Source organism: Phyllobates terribilis, unplaced genomic scaffold, assembly GCF_046119375.1.
Source record: "Phyllobates terribilis strain yellow unplaced genomic scaffold, ASM4611937v1 Scaffold_5__5_contigs__length_657084704, whole genome shotgun sequence".
Classification (NCBI taxonomy): domain Eukaryota; kingdom Metazoa; phylum Chordata; class Amphibia; order Anura; family Dendrobatidae; genus Phyllobates; species Phyllobates terribilis.
This window is the reverse complement of record NW_027362765.1, coordinates 75289479-75312354: the sequence shown is the minus strand read 5'-3', so window position 1 is coordinate 75312354 and position 22876 is coordinate 75289479. Positions and strand designations below refer to the sequence as shown.

Here is a 22876-nt window from a genome sequence, read left to right as displayed (position 1 = left end):
ACATTTTGTGGCATCCAGGCCAGGGTGACACATTCCCCCCTAGTGAAATTTAGTACTCCGGGACTAAGCAATAAACAAAGACAATATGCATAACCATAAAACATTAACAGACAGACGACTCACAGATTGAGTTCTTAAGGTCACAGTGTGGTCTGTGACCGGGTGTCCATATCACCAATACAACGGGGAGCCTTAACCAGGTTGGGGTCTGTCCTACCCCAAGTCCTTTACAGTCTTAGTTCATTCTTTGGTTACGCTCCGAACGCAGTCCATACAAGGTCCCGGTTATAAAAAGTCCATAACCTGTGAGTCCTTACGGTAGCTGCAAGAAACTGAAACACAGAATTACCAATTATGCATATAACCTGGCAAACATTTCAACATTTGGCAACAGGGTTATTTACATTTTTAGTGCGCTCTATATTTTCCAGCGAGCGGGTATCTGCCCCTTTGTGCTCCTGGTTGACCTACGTAGCCCACTGTCTGGTGGTGGACCGACCTGGCTTTCCCCACTAGCGTTAGGGGTACAGCTATCAGCTGGGTGTACAGGTAGGGCAGGCAACTGTCTGCGGGTCCTTTGGCTTACCGCAGGCATGGCAGGCTCACTGTCAGCAGAGGGTTGACTCTCCTGGGCTGCTGGTACAGGCTCTTCTGCCTCTGGAACCGCTTGCTCCTCTTCACCTTCCGGCTCTGGTGTTGGTTGTTGCTGTGCCGGTTGCAGGAAATGCAGGACGGGTACTACTATGGCATCATTTATGCGAGTCCAGGACTGAGGGAACTCTCCGAGAACGGTGCTGATCATTTCTTCCTTGTCCTCTGCGGGTTCAAGGTCACTCTGATCCTCTTCTGCACTACGGAGTTGCTCGGGGCACCTTTTGAGGTGGTCTCTGGAGACGACACTAGTGGTTTCTCCCCCGTCCTTGGTGATTACGCACACCTTTGGGTTGTCGTGGTCAGACTGCAGTACGGTGTAGGGTTCCCTTTCCCACTGGTCGTCCAACTTATGCAGCCTTCTCTTCCGCTTCAGGACTTGCTCACCAGGTTCTAGGGGACCAGCAGGGGCGTGTTGGTTGAAGAGTTTTTCTTGCCTCTTTCTCACCTGGGCCAGGCTCTTCTCCACACTCTCCTGTACCTTCTTGTACTGCAGTTGCCTTTCCGTATCCCAGTCTGCATCCGGGGAGGTGTCCTCAGGTGTTAGGACTCCCATCTCCAGGTCTACGGGCAGCTTACCTGGTCTGGCTCGCATCAGGTAAGCCGGGGTGCAGTTGGTAGCGTTCACCGGGATATGATTGTATAAGTCTATCAGGTCCGGCAGTTTTTCTGGCCACAGGCTGCGTTCCTCCAGGGGCAACGTCTTCAGGAGATCAATGACTATATTGTTCATCTTCTCACACATCCCGTTGGTTTGTGGGTGGTAAGGCGTTGTCCGAATCTTCTTACAGCCATAGAGGTTGCAGAACTCCTGGAAGATTTCAGCTTCAAACGCTGGACCCCGTGTGGACGACAGAAGTATTGCTGGAAGGCTCTGGCCGCTGTGCTGTCAAGTCTTTTACCGGGACCACCACGAGAAAACGGGAATAGTGGTCCACGATTGTCAGGGCGTAGATGTACCCTGACCGGCTTGGAGCCAACTTGACGTGGTCTAGAGCTACCAGCTCAAGAGGCTGCGTGGTGACGATGGGCCTCAAGGGTGTCTTCTGACTGGTGCGGTCCTTCCTCCTTAGGTGACAAGGGCCACAGTCTCTGCACCACTTTTCTACAGCTCCTCTCATGCCGACCCAAAAGAACCGTCCTCTTAGCAGGAACTCCAGTTTCTTCCAACCGAAGTGCCCCGCTCTGTCATGGTAAGCCCCTAGGACCATAGCTGCATCCCGCCTTGGAACCACGACTTGCCAGGTCAGCTCATGGTTGACAATCCTTCTGCACAGCTTGCCTTCGTAGAGGAACAGCTTGCTCTTCTCCTTCCACAGCTGCTTGGCTTCCTCTGGAGCATCCGGATCCATGCGTCCGTCTTCCTGGGTCAGCAGATCTTTCACCAGGCGGATGGCAGGGTCACTATCTTGGGTCTCGGCCCAGCTGTGGTGAGGTAGGGGATTGATCATCACGGTTGTTAGATCCTCCTCCTTCACGCGGTGGGAGTATTGAGCGGCTCCATACCAGTGAAACGCGGGGAGTTCTACCTCCTCCAGCTCTTCTGGGTCTTCGTCACCTTCAGGTAAGTGAGGCATCCTCGATAGGGCGTCAGCGTTGGCATTGGTTTTGCCGGCCCGGTACTTGATCACGAAGTCATAGTTGGAGAGACGGGCCATCCACCACTGTTCTAAGGGCACCCAGTCTTGCATTGTCCAGGTGTGTCAACGGGTTGTTGTCCGTGTACACGGTGAACTTTGTGGAGGCCAGGTAATGCTTGAAGCGTTCCGTCACGGCCCACACCACCGCCAAGAATTCTAGCTTGAAGGAGCTGTAATTCTCCGGGTTCCTCTCGGTGGGCCTCAGCTTCCGGCTGGCGTACGCGATCACTCTTTCTCTGCCCTGTTGGTTTTGGGACAGTACGGCTCCCAGTCCCACATTACTGGCGTCCGTGTGGAGAATAAAAGGCTGGCCAGAATCAGGGTAGGCCAGGATCTCATCCCCCTGTGAGGGCCATCTTCAACTGGCGGAAGGACTCCTCTTCCGGTTTATCCCACTTGAAGGGTGGCTTTTGACTCCTGGACTTAGACTGTCCGATCAGGAGGTCCTGCATAGGAGCTGCCATCTTAGTGAACCCGGGGATGAACCTTCGGTAGTAGCCTACCAACCCGAGAAACTGTCTCACCTCTTTGATGTTCGAGGGGCTTGGCCAGCTCTTGATTGCCGTGACCTTGTCAGGGTCGGGAGCTACTCCTTCCGCACTTACCACGTGCCCTAGGTACTGGACCTTTGGTTTCAGCAGGTGACACTTCGATGGTTTCACTTTCAGGCCATAGCCTGCCAGGGCTTCGAACACCTCAGCCAGGTGTTTGAGATGGTCCTCGTAGGTCTTCGAATAGACGATCACGTCGTCCAGGTAAAGGAGGACCGTCTCGAAGTTTCGGTGCCCTAGACTGCATTCCATCAGCCGCTGGAAGGTCCCTGGTGCGTTGCAGACCCCGAAAGGCATACAGTTGAACTCACTCAGTCCCATCGGGGTGGTGAAGGCGGTCTTCTCCTTGTCAGCCTCTGCCACAGGAACCTGCCAGTACCCGCTAGTAAGGTCCAAAGTAGAAAAGAAGTTAGCTGATTTTAGTGCGGCTAAAGACTCCTCTATTCTAGGCAGCGGATATGCGTCTTTGTGGGTGATTTGTCTATAGTCCACGCACATTCTCATGGTGCCGTCCTTCTTTTTCACCAGAACCAAGGGGGCTGCCCAGGGGCTACAGCTATCTCTAATGACCCCAGCTTCTTTCATTTCTCTTAGCATGCCCTTTGCGTTCTGATAATGTGCAGGGGGTACAGGTCTGTGTCTCTCTTTTATTGGTGGGTGGCTCCCTGTGGGGATGTGGTGTTCTATCCCTTTTACTCTGCCGAAGTCTAGCGGGTGCTTACTAAAGACACTCTCGTACTCCTGTACCACCCGGTAGACTCCTTGTTTTTGGTGCAGGGGAGTGGAGTCAGCACCCACATGGAGTTTCTGGCACCAGTCCTCCTTTTGTTTCTGGGAGCCATTACCCTCCGCCTGGGGAGATGGAGGCAAGGGTTCCACGGCCCTGATAGCTTTGTGTTCGACAACAAACAGTTTGGCAAGTGTAGCGTACCTGGGTAAGTGTACCTCCCTCTCTCCAATGTTGAGGATGCGGACGGGCACCCTCCCATGACGGACATCAACCACCCCCCGGGCTGTCAAAATGGTGGGCCTACTGTCTGAGTACACGGGTTCTACCATGGCTTGGTAGTCTCTACCTCTCAACCCGATTGCAGTCCGACACCAGATCATCATTTCACTTTTGGGAGGCATGGAAATGGGGAATGGGTCACTCAGTCTTACGCTACCGATCTCACCACCAGACAGTTCTACCTGCTGCCGTCTCATCAGGGCTTTTATCTCCTTGTTGAGGACTCTCTGTTGGCTGGAACTAGCATTCACCGCCACCTGTTGTAGAATTACAATTACCTCTGAAAGACAATTTTCAATCACGTTAGTACCCACAGTTATTTTAGGGTGACTTTCACGACGGTCAATGTCCACAATAATCACTCCCTGTGCCGGCAGTTCAACTTTACCAATTTTAACGGTCATCTCCTTGAACCCCATCTGCGGCACGGGCTAGCCATTACTGGCGATGATGCTCAAGTTACTGTCTGGATACCGTGTGATATCAGCATCAGTCCAATACTGCTTAAAAACTACATAAGGGATAGTGGTTATTTGCGACCCAGTATCCAGCAAGGCGCTCATGGGGATACCGTCCAGCACCACGGGTAAAACCGGGCGCCCCCCAACGTACTTATCACGCCAATTATAAGGGCCTGGTGATGTTATGCCTGGGGGTTGGCCCTCTGCCCCAGGTTGGACCCGTTTAAATTACAGTAAAATGTGTCCGGGCTGGTTGCATCGACGGCAAATGGGCTGTCCATCCTCTGCGTAGCGGTCTGTAGGCCTCCCTCGGAACGACGGGATCCTCCTCTGTCGACACCACGGGGCATCCTCCGGACTTGAAGCCAGCTCGATGGGTCTTGATGGGTCCACTTGCAACGCCTGGACGGTCCTGGTCACCGCCGCGACGCTCCTGGTCAGCTCCTGGACTTGGTGGTGCAGATCTTTCGACGGGGCTTGGTTCAGGTCCTGTGCATCAGCCCCCACGGAATCCATAGAGGAGGGCGCCGCCTCCTGCTGGTAGGTGAGAGCAGGGTGCGCCGGGGTTTATAGCGCCACTTGTTGCGGGTTCACGGAGCACCCTTATGGCCCTGTCCTTGAATTGGGCAAAGGTCAGGTCAGGGTTCTGGAAGAACATGAGGCGCAGCTGGGTCCTGTGGGCGCTAGACAGCAGACCTTCTATAAACTGTTTTGTTAGTAGCTTATCCGTATCCTGCACGCTGCCAGGGTCAGCTTGTCAGTTTGATGGCCCTCAAGGCTTCCTGCAAGTTTAGGGCATAGTCTCTGATGCTGTCCTGTGCCCGCTGCTTACATCCATAGAACCTCATTTTAATTTCAGCGGAGGTACGTGTGTCAAAGGTACCCCGCAGCCGGGCCAGAATACCCTTCACGGTCCTTTTCTCCTCAGTGGGCCATGATTTTACCTCCCTTTGGGCTGCGCCAGTTAACTGCCCTGTCAATATGCTGACCTTCTGTTCCTCTGTCAGGGGGTAAACCTGGAACAAACTGGACAGCCTTTCCTTAAAGTCAGTTAGGGCCTGGGGCTCCCCTGAGTACTTGGGCAGCCAGGCCGCTCCAGGGATGTAGGGCAGGGAAAAGGGCATCACCGCTGCTGCAGCTGCGTTGGTGGTAGTGGACGCCTCTGTATCCGACATCTTCCTCCCCCCTAGTTAAGCTTGGCCTACCTTCCGACGATCCTCTTCTGTAGGCCGCGGCTCCGCTGATGCTGCTCCGGACGAGGACCTTGCGTCGCGTCCTGGTGACATCAGCGTCGCTCCCTCTCCCTTCCAGGACCTTGCGCAGCGTCGGTGCGTGGGGCGGAGCTTCGGGTCTCGCGCGCTTTCGGCGTCCACGCCCCTCTTCTTCCCGCGCGGCGTCCTGAAGATGGCGTCCGACGGAGGGAAAACGACTTCGGATGGCGGGAAAACAGCTGAAGATGGCGGGAACCGACTGAAGATGGCGGGAACCGATTGAAGATGGCGGGAAACGGCTCCGGATGGCGGGAACCTTCACCACGGCAGGTATGACAGTCTTTTGAAGGCACGCAGTACCCGGTGGTTGCTGGCACGAAATCCTGCCGACTACGCCAAAGCGGACTCACCCCCTGGGCCGTGGGGCACTCGGATCCGGGCAGTAGGGGAACGATGGGAGTAGTAGTGGCAACCCGGTTCCGTGGCTCAGGGTGGTCAGGCCAGTGGTAGTCCGTTATGTGCTGATGTTTATGTCCGACTACGCCACCTGTGGATTGCAGCTATTAGGAACCGCCGCTGCATGCCGACCGCTGGGGTTGATGAGGTGTGCAGCTAGGGTAGTGTGACTCCCCACGGGAAGAGTGCAGCCCCAAGGCAGTATAATGGATGGTGGGAGTGATGGTGGTGAGAGTCCCAGTGCTGATAGTGCTGGAGGAGCAAGGAGCACGCAGACAACAGGTTGCAGTCCAGGGTCTTTACTAGAACAGGTAAATTGACCCACAAACAGTCCCGGCTAGGAGGGGACCTGGATGTCTGAGAGCAACGGGGAAATTGTCCCTGGTCAGGGTGAGGGTGTAGGCCTACCGTGCTTTCTGCGTTCCTTCTGGCTATCTCCTCCTTATAGGGTAACAGCCCACGTTTCCAAGCTCTCCGTGTATTCTCGCCTGTATGGCCTGCGACGTGGGTTCCTTTCTGCTCCCGGCCTGATAAGGCTTTGCTGGTCCCTTCTGTTGTGGCAGAGCCTCCAGGCTTCTTAGGCCAAGTAATATACAGTCCCCCTGCGGACTGGTTATCTGCTGGGGGATGTGGAATCCTCCCAGTCTCAGACACCAAAGTCTGGTAAATTAAGTCCGTTATCTGCCAAGACAGGCTCACTTCGCCTCTTGTCTCTGGCTTGTGGCTCTCCTCCTGCCACACTTCCTCTTAGGTGCAATACAACTGTCTGTCCCTGCTCTGCTCTGGGACAAGTCTCAGTCCTGAGACAGGTCGTCAAGTTCTCCCTAACCCTGCCCCCAGCACCAACTTTTATAGGGGCAGCCTGCTCCCCCTACTGGCCTGAGACAGGAGGTACTGCATGCTAATGTTCCCCTGACTAGAGAACCTCCCCCTTGCTCTCAGACACAGCTTTATTACATTTTGTGGCATCCAGGCCAGGGTGACACACTAGTGTTAAGGTACCGTCACACTAAGCGACGCTACAGCGATCCCGACAATGATACGACCTGGCAGGGATCGTTGCTGCGTCGCTATGTGGTCGCTGGTGAGATGTCAAACAGTCAGATCTTTCCAACGACGCAGTAACGATACGGCGACCGTTAGTGACCTGTATAACGATGCAACGCAAATGCACGCCTATGTGTCGCTGGTCGTTGGTAAGGTGTCAAACGCACCGATGCATGCTACCCAGCGGGACCTCAACGATCAAAAAACGGTCCAGGCCATTCCGACACGACCAGCGATCTCACAGCAGGGGCCTGGTCGCTGCTACGTGTCACACGTAGCGAGATCGCTACTGGGGTCGCTGTTGCGTCACAGAACTTGTGACTCAGCAGCGATCTCGCTAGCGATGTCGCTTAGTGTAACGGGGCCTTTATCGTTCAGGAGTCCACCATCAGGTAAATATTGACAAGGGGGGCATGGCAGGAATGCAAGGACAATGCATTGGACAGTTGCTGGACATGAAATAACGATCACTCCTACTGTAACGGTTTAAATCATCTTATCTTGTATTGAATTTATTGTCTGTATATGTCTCTGCTTAATTGTAAAGTGCAGCGGAATATGTTGGTGCTATATAAATAACATTATTATTTTTATTATTAATGCAACTGTTCTCCAAAAATAACATTGCTGTCCATCTGCAATTTGCTAAAGATCAGCTGGACAAGCCAGAAGGCTATTGGATGAATGTTTTGTGAATGAATAAGTCAAAAAGAGAGCTTTGGGGTTTAAATGAGAAGCATTATGTTTGGAGAAAGAAAAACACTGCCATATAGCATAAAAACCTCATAGCATGTGTGGAACATGGTGGTAGAAGTATCATGAATTGGGCTTCTTTTGCTGCATCTGGGCCAGGATGGTTGCAATTATTGATGGAACAATAAATTCTGGATTAAACTAGAAAATTCAAAAGGAAAATGTCAGGACATCTGTCCATGAGCTGACTCTCAAGAGAACGTGGTCATACACCAAGACAACAACCCAAAACAGACAAATCGTTCTACAAAAGAATGGTTACAAAAGAATAAAGTTAAATTTTTGGAATGAACAAGTCACAGTACTGACTTTAATTCTATAGAAATATTGGGAAACTGACGCAAGCATTTAATGGGAGAAAACCCACCAACATAACAGAATTGAAGTTGTTTTGTAGGTAAAAATGGGCTGAAATTCCTCCAAGCCGATGTGCAGGACTAAGCAACAATTATCAGAAACATTTAGATGTAGTTTTAGCTGCATAAAGGGGTTATACCAGATGCTGAAAGCAAAGGTTCACATACTTTTGTCACTCACAGACGTGGGATATTGAATCATTTTACCCATTTAAAAATTGACAAGTCTAATATTTATTCATTTGTTGGACTCATTTGTTTGATTTTATACCCTTTATCTACTTTTTGGACATGTGTGTAAATTTATTAGAAGCAACGGAGAGGAGCATATGTATTATAGTGTCACTATAAGTAACTAGAGATGCTCCCAATCAATGAACCTAACAACAGAAAATTAAATGGTCCATGTAGGTCTCATAAAACATAACCTTTATTAAAGAAAATGTTTGTGTAATTAAACCAATAAAATCCAGAGTAACCCAATGGAGGACCACATGTGCAAAAACTAAAGCTCACAAACAGCAAAACTTAATGATATCATAATGCTGGAGCAAAAGGCAATGATATGTAAAAAGGAGCACGATATAATCAATCATGATAACAGTGGTAGCAATAATAGGTCTATGTGCACATTAGTATACAACCCTTAGTGGGGGGATAGGTTGATCAAAGATTAATGATAATATGCTGAAAAAGAAGACACATTAACCCTGGTAAGGAAATGAGCATGTCCCAAGGTGGTAATGGTAATGCACTTACATGTGAACATATGATAGGTTCTGATCGCATGTGGTCCTGGCGCTCCAACGCGCGTTTCACCCTTGCTTTGTCAGGGGGCGTCAAGGCGAAGGAAGGGTGAAACGTGCGTTGGGGCGCCACATGCGATTTGATCATATATTCACATTTAACTGCATTACCATTACCACCCCGGGACATGTTCATTTCCCTACCAGAGTTAATGTGTCGTCTTTTTCAGCATATTATCATAGGTTAATCAAAGATTAGCAATCTCCCTTCTAAGGGTTGTAAATTAATGTGCATGTAGACCTATTATTGCTACCACTCTGTTATCATGATTGATTATATCATGCTCTTTTTTACATATTGTTATCTTTTGCACCAGCATCATGATATTACTAAGTTTTGCTGTTTGTGAGCTTTAATTTTTTGCGCATGTGGTCCTCCATTGGGTTACTCTGGATTTTATTGGTTTTATTATGCAAACATTTTCTTTAATAAAGGTTATGTTTTATGAGACCTACATGTACCATTTCAATTTCTGTTGTGTCTAAATCTGATGTAATTTTAGGTCGCATTTATGCAAAAAAAAGGAAAATTCTGATTCTGAAACTTTCAAGCACCACCGCATATGATGAATTTTTAGGGTTTATTCTCAGTTATTTTATGTGGATTTTGTGCCTGAATTTGTATACCCCCGCCTTCTGTGAAGATGGATAGTGCAGGCTTCCCAGAAGTATCTCTGTTTTCAAAGGAAAGCTTGTACCCGCGCTCATTCTGATGCACAGATGACACACAAATTGTAAAAACTGACACATGGATCAAAAATGTCTCCAGCACACTGAGAATAAAGTCAGTTTTTCACATCACCCAAAAAATGGATATCTGATTGATGCTTAACGGAGTTGTTCACTACTAGGACAATCCCTTCTCAATCTGAATGTTTTCCCCTGTTAAAATAAAAACACCTATACTCACCTCCAGTGCCAGCATCATTCCAGCGGTGTCGGCACTTGCATTCCCAGGGCTCATGTGAGGTTGTTGCTTCACGCAAGCCCTGCCCCAATCAGTGCCAGCTTCACTGTCCTCGCCTTCAGACGAATCGAACATCAACAGGAAGTCAGGGGTGTAGCTGCCCTCTGACTTCTGCTTGAAGTTCGATATGTCCGAAGGTGGGGACAATGAAACTGGCACTGATTGGACGCAGGGTTTGTGTGACGTAACAACCTCACGTGAGCCCAGGGGACGCGAGTGCCGACAGCGCTGGAAGGCGTCGGCACCGGAGGTGAATATACGTGTTTATATTTTAACAGAAGTAAACATTCAGATTGAGAAAGGGATTGTCCTAGAAGTGGACAACCCTTATAAGGCAACATTCACATTCTGAAGGGCTGTGAGCTGAGCACTCAATCTGGAGATTACACTCTAAGACACAAAAATGGTTACAAACATTCCCCTGATGTGTCCATTCAGGAAAAATGAAGCATATGTAGACACATATTGTAGTTCAGGGGTTGGTCACACATTGTTCTTAAGTGTGTTCCTTTCTCCACCTGAGGCTACTATTTGAATTTCTATAAAAACACACTCAGATATTGCGTTACTGCAAACACTAAGTTTGATATGACTGGGTTCAGACGCATATCCTGAAAATCGGGATAGTTGTGGTTGCAAATTGAAGATTTCTTTGGCTCCGTGTGGAGCTCTATGTTTTCATTGTGGATGCATGCAGGAGCCGCTATCTATTGCATGCAAAATCTTGGTGCATTAATGAATGCAGAATAGAGTCAAAAAGCAAGGCAAACAGCTTACTGCTTTATCTCTGTGGACCAGGAACTCTTAGGCTATGTGCCCACGTTGCGTAAATGAAGCAGAAAATTTCTGCTTCATTTCAGCATGTCCTCTCCCGGAAAAACGCATGCGGAATTCCGCACGCGTTTATCGCGCGTTTTTCACGCGTTTTCGACATGCGGAATTGCCTTGCGTTTTTTAATGCATTGAATAAGGCAATTCCGCATGCGGAAACGCAAAATTAATGAACATGCTGCGGATTTTTGAACGCAGCATAAACGCTGTGGAAAAATCCGCAGCATGGGCATAGAACTTGCGGATTCTCATTGGGGACCATGGGGTGCGGATTAACAAGCGTTTTACAAGCGTTTACACTGCGTTAAATCCGCATCAAAAACGCTTGTAATCCGCAACGTGGGCACGCAGCCTTAGGCTATGTGCCCACGTAGCAGATTTGATGCAGAGCGTTTTTGCCTCTCTCTGGCAGAAAAAAATGCATGCAGATTTACATGCGTTTTTTCTTCCATAGAGAAGCGTTTTTTCAGCGTATTTACATGCGTTTTCGCATGCATTTTTTCAAGCAGTTTTCCAAGCGATTTTGAGCATCACTTGGAAAAGTGCTTGACAAGTTGGTCACACAATATAAATCCATGCAACCGGCATGGATTTATAATGTGTGAACAACTGATGCTTTAAATGCTGCATCTATAGTAAAAAAAAAAGAGAATTAAAACGTTAAAAATAAAAAAAAACCTGTATACTCACGTCTCCGGTCTCCTCCAGTCTGCTCCCGGCGGCGTCCTCTCTCCTTAGCGTCCCTCGGTGTACTGTCAGGCCCTATGGTGACGTCATTTAGTCAGCTGATGGTCACGCGACCATCACCCGACCGCCGACATCAGCGGTCGTGTGACCATCAGGTGACTAAATGACGTCACCGCAGGTCCTGACAGTACACCGCGGGACACTAAGGAGAGAGGACGTAGGCGGGAGCAGACCGGGGGCCGCCGGAGAGGTGAATATACAGTTTTTTTTTATTTTTAACTTTTATATTTCTTTTTTTCACCGCCTGGTAGCCGGGATGAAGAGGAGTTGTAGTCTCCTCTTCATCCCGGGTACCACACGCACCGCGATTACTCTGCAAATTCGCAGCCATTGAATTTAATTGAAACGCAGCAAATCCACATATACCTGCGGGTTTGCTGCATTTCAATGTCCCTCAATGGCCGCAAATTTGCAGCGTAATCGTGGTAGAAATGGTCATGCGGCGTTTTGCAACGCAATGCGAATTTGGCGCGCTAATTAGCGCATCATGTGCACAGCACATCCGAATTCACATTACTTTGCATGGCGGACTGTTTTACAAGCGTTTTCACAGCAGTAAAAACACCGCAAAAACGCTACGTGGACACTTAACCTTATGGATGGACATGCAGGACTCAAATGGACCAAACTTGTATATGGAAAACTTTAGCACCTGTAGTAAAGCGACTTGCTCGGCTCTCTAAAGGCAGACACAGGACACACGGTTCAGGTTAACTTCCTGCTGGTTTATTCTGTGGCATAAACTCCAGCAGTGTCCCATAAAAATAAACAGACTCTCTCGCGGTTAACGGGAAAACAAAAGGTAAGGTATAATAGAGTCCAATAGTAAGCGAAGCTCGGTCCGCGCCGGGTAGCAGAGTAAAGTCTGACTAAACACCAGTCCTCCGGTGTTGCTCTCTGGCTTCACCCAAACACAGCCTGGAGACTTCACTATCCAGACCATACACTACAGAGAAAAAAAAACTGACTGAGCATTTAACCCTGCTCAGCCACAGCATGAGGGGAGGTAGGGGAATGGCCTCCCATCCTCTTTGCCATTCCCATAAAACCACACCCTTTAAGAGAGTTAACCCCCGGCATATAACATGCTGGCAGAAATTTTGTAGGTTTCAGTTCATATAGTTGAGCAACCTGAGTGACACATACAGTGGTGGCCAAAAGTATTGGCACCCCTGCAATTCTGTCAGATAATACTCAGTTTCTTCCTGAAAATGTTTGCAATCACAAATTCTTTGGTATTATTATCTTCATTTAATTTGTCTTCAATGAAAAAACACAAAAAGAATTGTCCTAAAGCCAAATTGGATATAATTCCACACCAAACTTAAAAAAGGGGGTGGACAAAAGTATTGGCACTGTTTGAAAAATCATGTGATGCTTCTCTAATTCGTGTAATTAACAGCACCTGTAACTTACCTGTGGCTCCTAACAGGTGTTGGCAATAACTAAATCACACTTGCAGCCAGTTAACATGAATTAAAGTTGACTCAACCTCTGTCCTGTGTCCTTGTGTGTACCACATTGAGCATGGAGAAAAGAAAGAAGACCAAAGAACTGTCTGAGGACTTGAGAAACCAAATTGTGAGGAAGCATGAGCAATCTCAAGGCTACAAGTCCATATCCAAAGACCTGAATGTTCCTGTGTCTTCCTTGCGCAGTGTCATCAAGAAGTTTAAAGCCCATGGCACTGTAGCTAACCTCCCTAGATGTGGACGGAAAAGAAAAATTGACGAGAGATTTCAACGCAAGATTGTGCGGATGGTGGATAAAGAACCTCGGCTAACATCCAAACAAGTTCAAGCTGCCCTGCAGTTCGAGAGTACAACAGTGTCAACCCATAATATCCGTCGGCGTCTGAATGAAAAGGGACTGTATGGTAGGATACCCAGGAAGACCCCACTTCTTACCCTGAGACATAAAAAAGCAAGGCTGGAGTTTGCCAAAACTTACCTGAGAAAGCCTAAAACTTTTTGGAAGAATGTTCTCTGGTCAGATGAGACAAAAGTAGAGCTTTTTGAGAAAAAGCATCAACATAGAGTGTACAGGAAAAAAAAGAGGCATTCAAAGAAAAGAACACGGTCCCTACAGTCAAACATGGCGGAGGTTCCCTGATGTTTTGGGGTTGCTTTGCTGCCTCTGGCACTGGACTGCTTGACCGTGTGCATGGCATTATGAAGTCTGAAGACTACCAACAAATTTTGCAGCATAATGTAGGGCCCAGTGTGAGAAAGCTGGGTCTCCCTCAGAGGTCATTGGTCTTCCAGCAGGACAATGACCCAAAACACACTTCCAAAAGCACTATAAAATGGTTTACGAGAAAGCACTGGAGACTTCTAAGGTGGCCAGCAATGAGTCCAGACCTGAATCCCATAGAATACCTGTGGAGAGATCTCAAAATGGCAGTTTGGAGAAGGCACCCTTCAAATATCAGGGACCTGGAGCAGTTTGCCAAAGAAGAATGGTCTACAATTCCAGCAGAGCATTGTAAGAAACTCATTGATGGTTACCGGAAGCGGTTGTTCGCAGTTATTTTGGCTAAAGGTTGTGCAACCAAGTATTAGGCTGAGGGTGCCAATACTTTTGTCTGGCCCATTTTTGGAGTTTTGTGTGAAATGATCAATGATTTGATTTTTGCTTCATTCTCTTTTGTGTTTTTTCCTTGCAAGCAAATTAAATGAAGATAATAATACCAAAGAATTTGTGATTGCAATCATTTTCAGGAAGAAACTGAGTATTATCTGACAGAATTGCAAGGGCGCCAATACTTTTGGCCACCACTGTACCTCCCCTCGTATATAACACCTGTGACTCTGTCATACACCAAAGAGAAAGCTTTATAAAACATGCAGATTTGACAACCTACGTGTTTCACATAACATAGGTATCCTTAGTCATGACCTTTTAGAAGAATTTCTCCTTGCTGATGGAATTTATTTATTTTTTCACATACAAATATACTCTGTTGGAATTTTTTTGCTCCTGAGCCATTAGACACCATTTTCTTTACGGTGCACAACTCGGCAGGGTGAATATAAGAACAGCTAGTCAGAGTTTGTGATGGGAAGGAGAGGATGATGGACAGATGTTAAACCTGCCTGGCAGTATGTGGCTGGGGTTATGCTAAACAACCTTAGAAAATGGAGAAGAGGAGGAGCTGAGCTTGTGCTGTGCTAGTTCATGAGAAATCAAAACATACCATGTGACCAGTCGTAGGGAAACAACCCGGAGGAAAATGTATAAACTTGAAAAGTTAAAAAACAGCTATGCCGATTTTGGAAAGCATGAGAAGGAAAGTGTTATGAATGTGTTCACATACTCACAGGGTAATGGTTGAAGTTAAGGGCTTACAAAGACAGATGCTGTACCTGCACCAAAGAAGAGATGCTGTACCTGCACCCAACTGGTCCCTGTGCAGACTAGGAAAGTCCCTAACCATATGGATAAAAAACACCTCCTCGGACCCGACTCTCTAAAGGGGCCATTGAGGGGTTTATTTTATCTCCTGAGGAACCAGTGGAGAAGCCTCAATACAAATCCTACAAAGGGAGAGGAGAGCGTGCAGGGAGAAACGAGAACCCAGGTTGACAAAACACGTTCACATAGAATAGACAGGGATCAAGACAGAGAACTAAAAAATAAACAAAGTAATTGAGAAAACCTTCCAGACCCCCAAACATAAAAGAAAGGGAATGGTGCTGAGAAGGAGGACTCACTGTCAGCCAGCTGGAAAAGCAACTGGGGTTAATCAAGCAAGATAATCCCTAGTTGAGCTGCAACTCTTAACACCATCTACATAGAACTATAACCAACTAGCCAACAAAGAAAGTGAGAGGTGATTATTTAAATCCCATCCCAAAATGTGATTGGGCAGAACCAAAAGAGAAAATGGAAAACACCTGAAGTGAAGCAAACTAACAAAAAAGGAAAGCAAGGACAACAGAACCATCAGCATTTGGACACAGACGAATTGGGCTATAACAAGCGATTGTAGCACCCCGAGGGCTCGGCTGCTACAGGGGTATTGCACCTCGAACCAGAGGTGTGGTATTCCACTCCCGGGTAAGGATGGAGTGTGGACTGGAACTCTGTTAGCTGCATGCACCACATACATCCCATTTCCGGGGGACAGATCAACGGTACTCCCACCAGATAGATGTGCAGGTACGACAGCGTCTGTCCCTGGCTGGAGTGGGAGGGGGGGAGGAATATCCCAGTGGTGCAGGAGCAGAGAGGGGAGGGACTCTGGGCATAGGAAGGAGCCCATTGGTGGCTAGTCACCTGGGCTCGGGTGTCAGAGGGAGTATAAAAGGTGGGCACCATCTTAGGAGTTCAGTTCAGTCAGACAGAAGAAGAGGAGAAGAGTAGTGACAGGGAGCAGAAGCCCTGTCTGGGTGCTGCTCCTGAAGGGAGCAAGAGAGAGAAAGACAAGAGGAAAGGAACAAGGAAGGAATGGAACCTGGAGAAAGGCCCAGAGACATGAAGGAAGAGGGAACCCTGAGATCCCACGAGTGAGCTAAAACGGGTGAAGGGTTGGCAGATCAGGGTACCGGATCCCGAACTGGTGGAGGCCACTTATCCTCAGCCAGGAACCGGAGGTCGTGGCCACGTCTTGGCGCGACCACTCACTACACTCACCACGAAGGCACGCCACATAGGGTCAGGGAAACCGGAGATAGGTTTCGCCACCAGAAGGCCCGAGGAAGCTGGACATGGGTGGGTCTCTAGTGGGGACGGCCAGAGAGAGGAACGGAGAAAGGAGTTCAAGGTCACACTCTGGAACTGCCTGGGGGTTGGTCGAGTCCCGTACCTGGTGGACGCAGCACGGCTCGGGTCGTCATCACCTGCAGGACTGACACTGATAACATCTGTGAGTAAAGCATTGAAAACTGCCATCAGTCTCTGTGTTCCATCGTACTACCAGCACTAAAGGTACCGGGACGCCCTTTCTATCACTCCCTTCACCCGCACAGCTGCCCTGAGGCCATACCTCTCCCGTTGGGGGTTATACCACCATTGCTGCACACATACCACCGGCCTCAGCGGACTGTTCTGCAGCGGCGGCCTTGCGGCCGCAAATCTACGGGTGGCGTAGTCGACACTTAAACAACATCTACAAAGACTGCCACACACTTAGTTTGACCACCCTGGGCACGAACCGGGTCCCCGCCACTCGGAGACTACTACCCCCATCGGATCCGGCTCAGGGTATTCCCCCGCGCACACGTGCGCCGCACTACAGCACTGGCCCAGGGGGCGCGTCACGATCAAAATGTCATATCTATTCCAAAATGGTATAAATAAAAAACTACCACACAGCTCCATGAACCAAAAAATGAAATAGGTATGGGTCTCAGAAAATGGCGACACAACTTCAACATTTTTTTCAAACTTTTTTCACCACTATAATAATAAAAAAGCTTGACATGTTTGGTATTGCCATAATCGTACTGATGAGCAGAATCACATTGTTAGGTAATTTTACCATAAAATTTACGCCGCAAAAACAATTCCCAAAAAAAAATGTCGGAATATGGCTATTTGGACAGAAATATAAAGTTATGGCTCTAGGAAGAAGGGGAGAAAAAAACGAAAAAATGGAAATTAGCCACGTCAGGAAGGTATTAAAGGGCTTGATCTCTGTTCTTGTATGCCCAGCTTTATTCTGTAAAAAAAAAAAAAAAAAATTACAAATCCCTACTCTTGCTCCAAAGTCATAGTTTTTTTGTTTATACTGCCCCTCTCCTCTGCCCTGCTCTATGCCAGACTGCATGTAGCTGTCTGGAAGGGTATGAGATGAGCACCACCTTTTTATAAGTGTTCACTCAACAAGTAACTGAAAATGATTACTGACAAGCAAAATGAAACATCATCCTATAGAGAAAACAACTTCACCATAGAAGTGAAGAATTAAAAGAGCACAATCTGGTCCCCTTAACATATAATCTATTAATCCCTGTTTTGTGGTCTACTGTCTTAGTCTGTTAATTATTGAATTGTATTACAATTTGCACGAAAATGTTATAAAATAAGAATATACAAATTAATATAATTTCAATGCAATGTTATCGAAAAATAAGAAAATTTGTTTTATTCTTGGCAGATGACTGTACCTGGAGCTCGGGGAGAAATCTGATATTTTCAGATGATTATGGTATCACACCAGATAAATGTGAAGAAAATACCTTTGTCCCAGAAGTACCTTCTGCCTTTCACAGAAAACATCTATCATCTGATACTTTTCAAGTCCTTTCTTCTACTTCATCAAATACCTATATGGAAAACAAATGTCACAGAAGGGGAGTTGAATGTCAAATGACTCACATAGTGGAGAAACCATTTTCTTGTTCAGAATGTGAGAAAAGTTACAGTTTTAAATCAAAACTTGTTGCACATCAAAGAAGTCACACAGGAGAGAAGCCATTTTCATGTTCAGAATGTGGGAAATGTTTTAGCGAGAAATCCATACTTGTTAAACATCAGAGAAGTCACACAGGGGAGAAGCCATTTTTATGTTCAGACTGTGGGAAATGTTTTAATCAGAAAACAAATCTTATTACACATCAGATAATTCACACAGGGGAGAAGCCATTTTCATGTTCACAATGTGGGAAATGTTTTAATCGGAAAACAAATCTTGTTGCACATCAGAGAATTCATACAGGGAAGAAGCCATTTTAATGTTCCAAATGTAAAAATATTTTCTTGCAGTAAATTAAGTCTTCTTACACAACAGAGAACCAAAATCAAAACCATCATGTTCAGAATGTGGAAAATTATTAACAGAGACATTTTGCCTTGTTAGACATTAAAGAACACACACAGGGCAGTAGCCATTTTTTTCTACATTTCATTGACAATATGTACAAAAAAATACAAGTAAATTCATATGTCTACAAGAGGAAAGGATAGCAGTTTAGAACAGCAAACAATTATTAGAAAATGTATGCAAATACCAATAGCCATTTTCACAGTCCTACAAGTAAATAAAGGCAAATCAAACAAATGAGTCCAAAATAGTAGACTGTTTTTATTAAGGAAAATTATCCCGTATCGAATATCTATGAGTAGCAAAAGTATGGGGAACCCCTTTTGCAGCAATAACTGCATCTAAATATTTCCAGTAATTGTTGACAAGTCCTGCACATTGGCTGGGAAAAATTGTAGCCAATATCTCTACCCAAAAAAGCTTCAACTTTATTATATTGGTGCAGTTTTTCCTATGAACTGCTCGCTTCAGGTCCTTCAACAACATCTATAGGATTAAGGACCGGACTTTGACTTGGTCAGTCTAAAACTTTTATTTTTTATTTTAATTATTTTCTTCTTTAACCATTATTTTGTAGAATAACTTGTATGCCATGGATTGTTGTCTTTTTGCATGACACACCTTATCATGAAATTCAGCTCATGGACAGTTGTCCTGAAATTTTCCTTTAGAATTTGCTGATAAAATTCTGAATTCATTGTTCCATCAATGATGAAAGACATCCTGGCCCCAGTGTAGCAAAACAGGCTTAAACCATTATGCTACCATCACAGTGTTTCTCAGCTTGTATGCGTTTTTTTGCTGTAATTTGGTGTTTTTCTCCTTCTAAACATAATGCTTCTCATTTAAAAACAAAAAAAACTTTATTTTGGTCTGATCCGCAAAATATTATTCCAGTAGCCTTCTGGCTTTTCATTTTATATTGAGAATGCTGCTTCAACTCTTGTTATGTTGGTGTTTTTTTTTCCACCATGAACTGCTCTAATTCAGGTCCTTCTACAATATTTCTATAGCATAGAGGTCATAACTTTAACTTGGCATGTCAAAAACTTTCATGTTATTCATCTTAAACAATTCTTTTGTAGAACGACTTTTGCGCTTTGGGTCATTGTCTTCCTGCATGATCCACATTCACTTCAGTTTCAGCTTATGATGGACCAATGTCCAGTTCGATCAATAATTGCAAGTCGTCCTGGCCCAGATGTAGCAAAAACAGGTTAAAACCATCATTCGTCCACCACTGTGTTCCAGTAGCCTTCTGGCTAGTACAGGTGATCTTAAATAAACTGGAGATGGGCTGAATTTTTCTTTTTGGAGAGCAGTGGATTTCTCCTTGAAATTCTGCCTTGCACACTATTGTTGTTCAGTGTCATTGTAATGGTGGACTCGTGCACATTAACAGTTAATGTAAGAGAGATCTTTAGTTGCTTAGAGGTTATCTTGGGTTCCTTTCTGACATCATAGACTATTATACGTTTTGCTCTTGGAGTGTTTTTTTTTCCTTTTGTCGACTACTCCTGGAAAGGGTTATAATGGTCTTGAATTTCCTTCATTTGAACACAATCTGTCTGTGGGTTGGTGGAGTCCAAATTCTTCAAAGATGGATTTGTAACCTTGTCCAGCCTGATGAGCAACAAGAACTCTTCTCCTGTGGTCCTCAGAATTCCCCTTTTTTTGTAACATAGTAACGTAGGTTGAATAAAGACCTAGGTCAATCCAGTTCAACCTTTCTCACCCAATTGTACTCCCTACACTAACATACTAATTACTGGGACTAGGCCTCACAAATGTATTATTACCATTTATATTATTGCTGCACTATTACAATTAAAAATGAACCTGTTTATAATTTTTTTTTGATTAGTTTTATATTTTGTGTTACTCTTATGATTCTAATAATGGCATTACTAAAATCCCTATGCCTAAATCTGTTGATCCAGAAGAAGGCAAAAACCCCAGGATACATTCAGCCAATTTGCATCACGGGGAAAAATTCCTTCTTGACCCCGAGAAAAGGTGATCAGTCCAAGTCACGGGATTTTATTTCTCTTTTTATACATCTTAAAATACTAAAATCTTGTTTGCTTTTGCGGCTTCTGCCTGTCATTGAATACTGCTGCTCAGCTTACTTGTAACCACAATACCCAAATCCTTCTCCTGTTCTGTAGTCCTGAGTATACTCCCATTTAATGTATATGCAGCAATAGGATTACTCCGTCCTAGGTACATTACTCTACATTTATCTACATTAAACCTCATCTGCCAAGTGTTTGCCCATTCAGTCATCTTATCCAGATCATTCTGCAATGTCGTAATTTCAAGATCTGATTTTAATATCCTACATAGTTTGGTATCGTCAGCAAAAACTGACACTTTACTCTCAATCCCATCCTCAAGGTCATTAATAAAGAGGTTAAAAAGAATAGGTCCTAGCACAGATCCCTGCGGCTCCCACTGCAGACTATATCCTATTTAGAGAACATACCATTTATGATGACTCTTTGTTTCCTATCATTTAGCCAATTCCTTACCCATCTGCATATAGTTCCCCCAAGTCCTTGCTTCTGTAGCTTAAGTATAAGGCTGTTGTGTGGTACAGTATCAAATGCCTTTGCAAAGTCCTGATAAATCACATCAGCCGCATTACCAACATCCAGATTTGCACTTACCTCCTCATAGAACCCCAACATGTTGGTTAGACACAGCCTATTTTTCATGAATCCGTGCTGGTTATCATTTATTATGTTATTCTCTGCGATATAACTCTGCAGGTCATTTCTTACTATGCCCTCAAAACCTTTGCACACTACTGATGTCAGACTTACCGGACGGTGGTTACCTGAATCCACCTTCTTACCTTTCTTAAATATCGGTACCACATCGGCTATCCTCTAATCCTGTGGCACCGTGCCATTGTACAAACCTGTGCCATGATACAACACAAACTTGTGTTGAGAAGATCAGACTCTGATAGATCCCAGTTCTTTAAATAAAACAAGTTGCCCACTCAAAACTGATTGTCATCCTATGAATTGAAAACACCACACTAATTTCACCTTCAAACTATCTGCTAATCAGAAAGGTTCACATACTTTTGCCACTGGATGTCTTGTCAAATTGGATAATTTTCCTAAATAAATAAATAAAATGACAAGGTATAATATTTTTGAATCGTTTGTTTGATTTGGTTCTCTTCATCTACTTTTAGGGCTTATATGAAAACTTAATCTAGCTTTAAGTCAAGTGTATGTAGAAATATGAAAAATTCTGAAGGGTTCACAAATGTCAAGCACCATTGTATATACAGTGGATACAGAAAGTATTTACATTTTTCACTCTTTGTTTCATTGCAGCCATTTGGTAAATTCTAAAAAGGTCATTTTTTTCTCATTAAAGTACACTCTGCACCACATCTTGACTGAAAAAAAAAAAGAAATTAGAAATTTTTGCAAATTTATTAAAAAAGAAAAACTGAAATATCACATGGTCATAAGTAGAGATGAGCGGTGTTCGACTAGAACTGTTCGCCAATCTCAAATTCGAGCTGTTTTGGGCGGTGTTCGAGTTGTTCGACGAACCCGAACGATTTGCAAAAAATTCGGCTGTTCGAGGTTATGTTCGATAACTGTTCGTGCACCAAAAGCGTGTCCTGCATGTCTGGCGCTATTTAGAGCACCAATCATGCAGGGATTGTCTGCCACTCACTGTAATGCCACAGCCATGGTGGTTGTGGCATTACAGTGATTGCCCAAATCGATGGGAACAGTGCTCACAGTGAAACATGAAAAGCCGGCAATTCAGCAGCGGCATACACCGGTACCCGACAATTTAGAACCGAAAGAATAGAGCTTCACACATAGATTAGATAGATATAAACATGTCAGTCACATATATATGAAGTACAGTGAAAGTGCTGCTTACTGTACTTGTCATTTAGCGTAAAGGATTTATCAAAAAAAATAATAGTGTTTTCATGCACCGTCTCTTTAAAAAAGCCGGCCGGCAATTCAGCAGCGGTACCCGACAATTTATAACAGACAGAATAGAGCTTCACACATAGATTAGATAGATAGAAACATGTCAGCCACATATATACGAAGTACAGTGACAGTGTTGCTTACTGTACTTGTCATTTAGCGTAAAGGATTTATAAAAAAAAATAATAGTGTTTTCATGCACCGTCTCTTTAAAAAAGCCGGCCGGCAATTCAGCATCTGTACCCAACAATTTATAACAGACAGAATAGAGCTTCACACATAGATTAGATAGATAGAAACATGTCAGCCACATATATAAGAAGTACAGTGACAGTGTTGGTTACTGTACTTGTCATTTAGTATTAAAATAAAGGATTTATTATTAAAAAAATTGGCGTGGGGTTCCCCTTAATTTTAGGCTCTAGCGGAGGTTAAGCAGACGGCTGGGGCAGATGTTTGAAGCCTGGGAAGGGGGTAATACCCACGGATTAAGGGGAACCCCACGCCAATTTTTTTAATAATAAATCCTTTATTTTAATACTAAATGACAAGTACAGTAACCAACACTATCACTGTACTTCATATATATGTGACTGACATGTTTCTATCTATCTAATCTATGTGTGATGCTCTATCTTTCTGTTCTA

At 45.3% G+C, this 22876-nt stretch overlaps 1 protein-coding gene and 1 pseudogene across 3 annotated transcripts in view; one reads left to right on the top strand and one right to left on the bottom strand.

Moving 5' to 3' along the window:
- The window catches only part of LOC141271469 (uncharacterized), a 524545-nt pseudogene that overhangs the window by 255969 nt on the left and 245700 nt on the right, over window positions 1-22876 (bottom strand).
- The window catches only part of LOC141272065 (uncharacterized), a 77806-nt gene that overhangs the window by 6885 nt on the left and 48045 nt on the right, over window positions 1-22876 (top strand). The window contains exon 6 of one of the 3 annotated variants that reach the window (XM_073682376.1): window positions 17587-18148. The exons of the other annotated variants lie outside the window; for them this stretch is intronic. Within the exon in view, the coding sequence (XP_073538477.1) occupies window positions 17587-18148 (562 nt within the window). The remainder of the gene's footprint in view (window positions 1-17586; window positions 18149-22876) is intronic. 3 annotated transcript variants of the gene reach the window in all.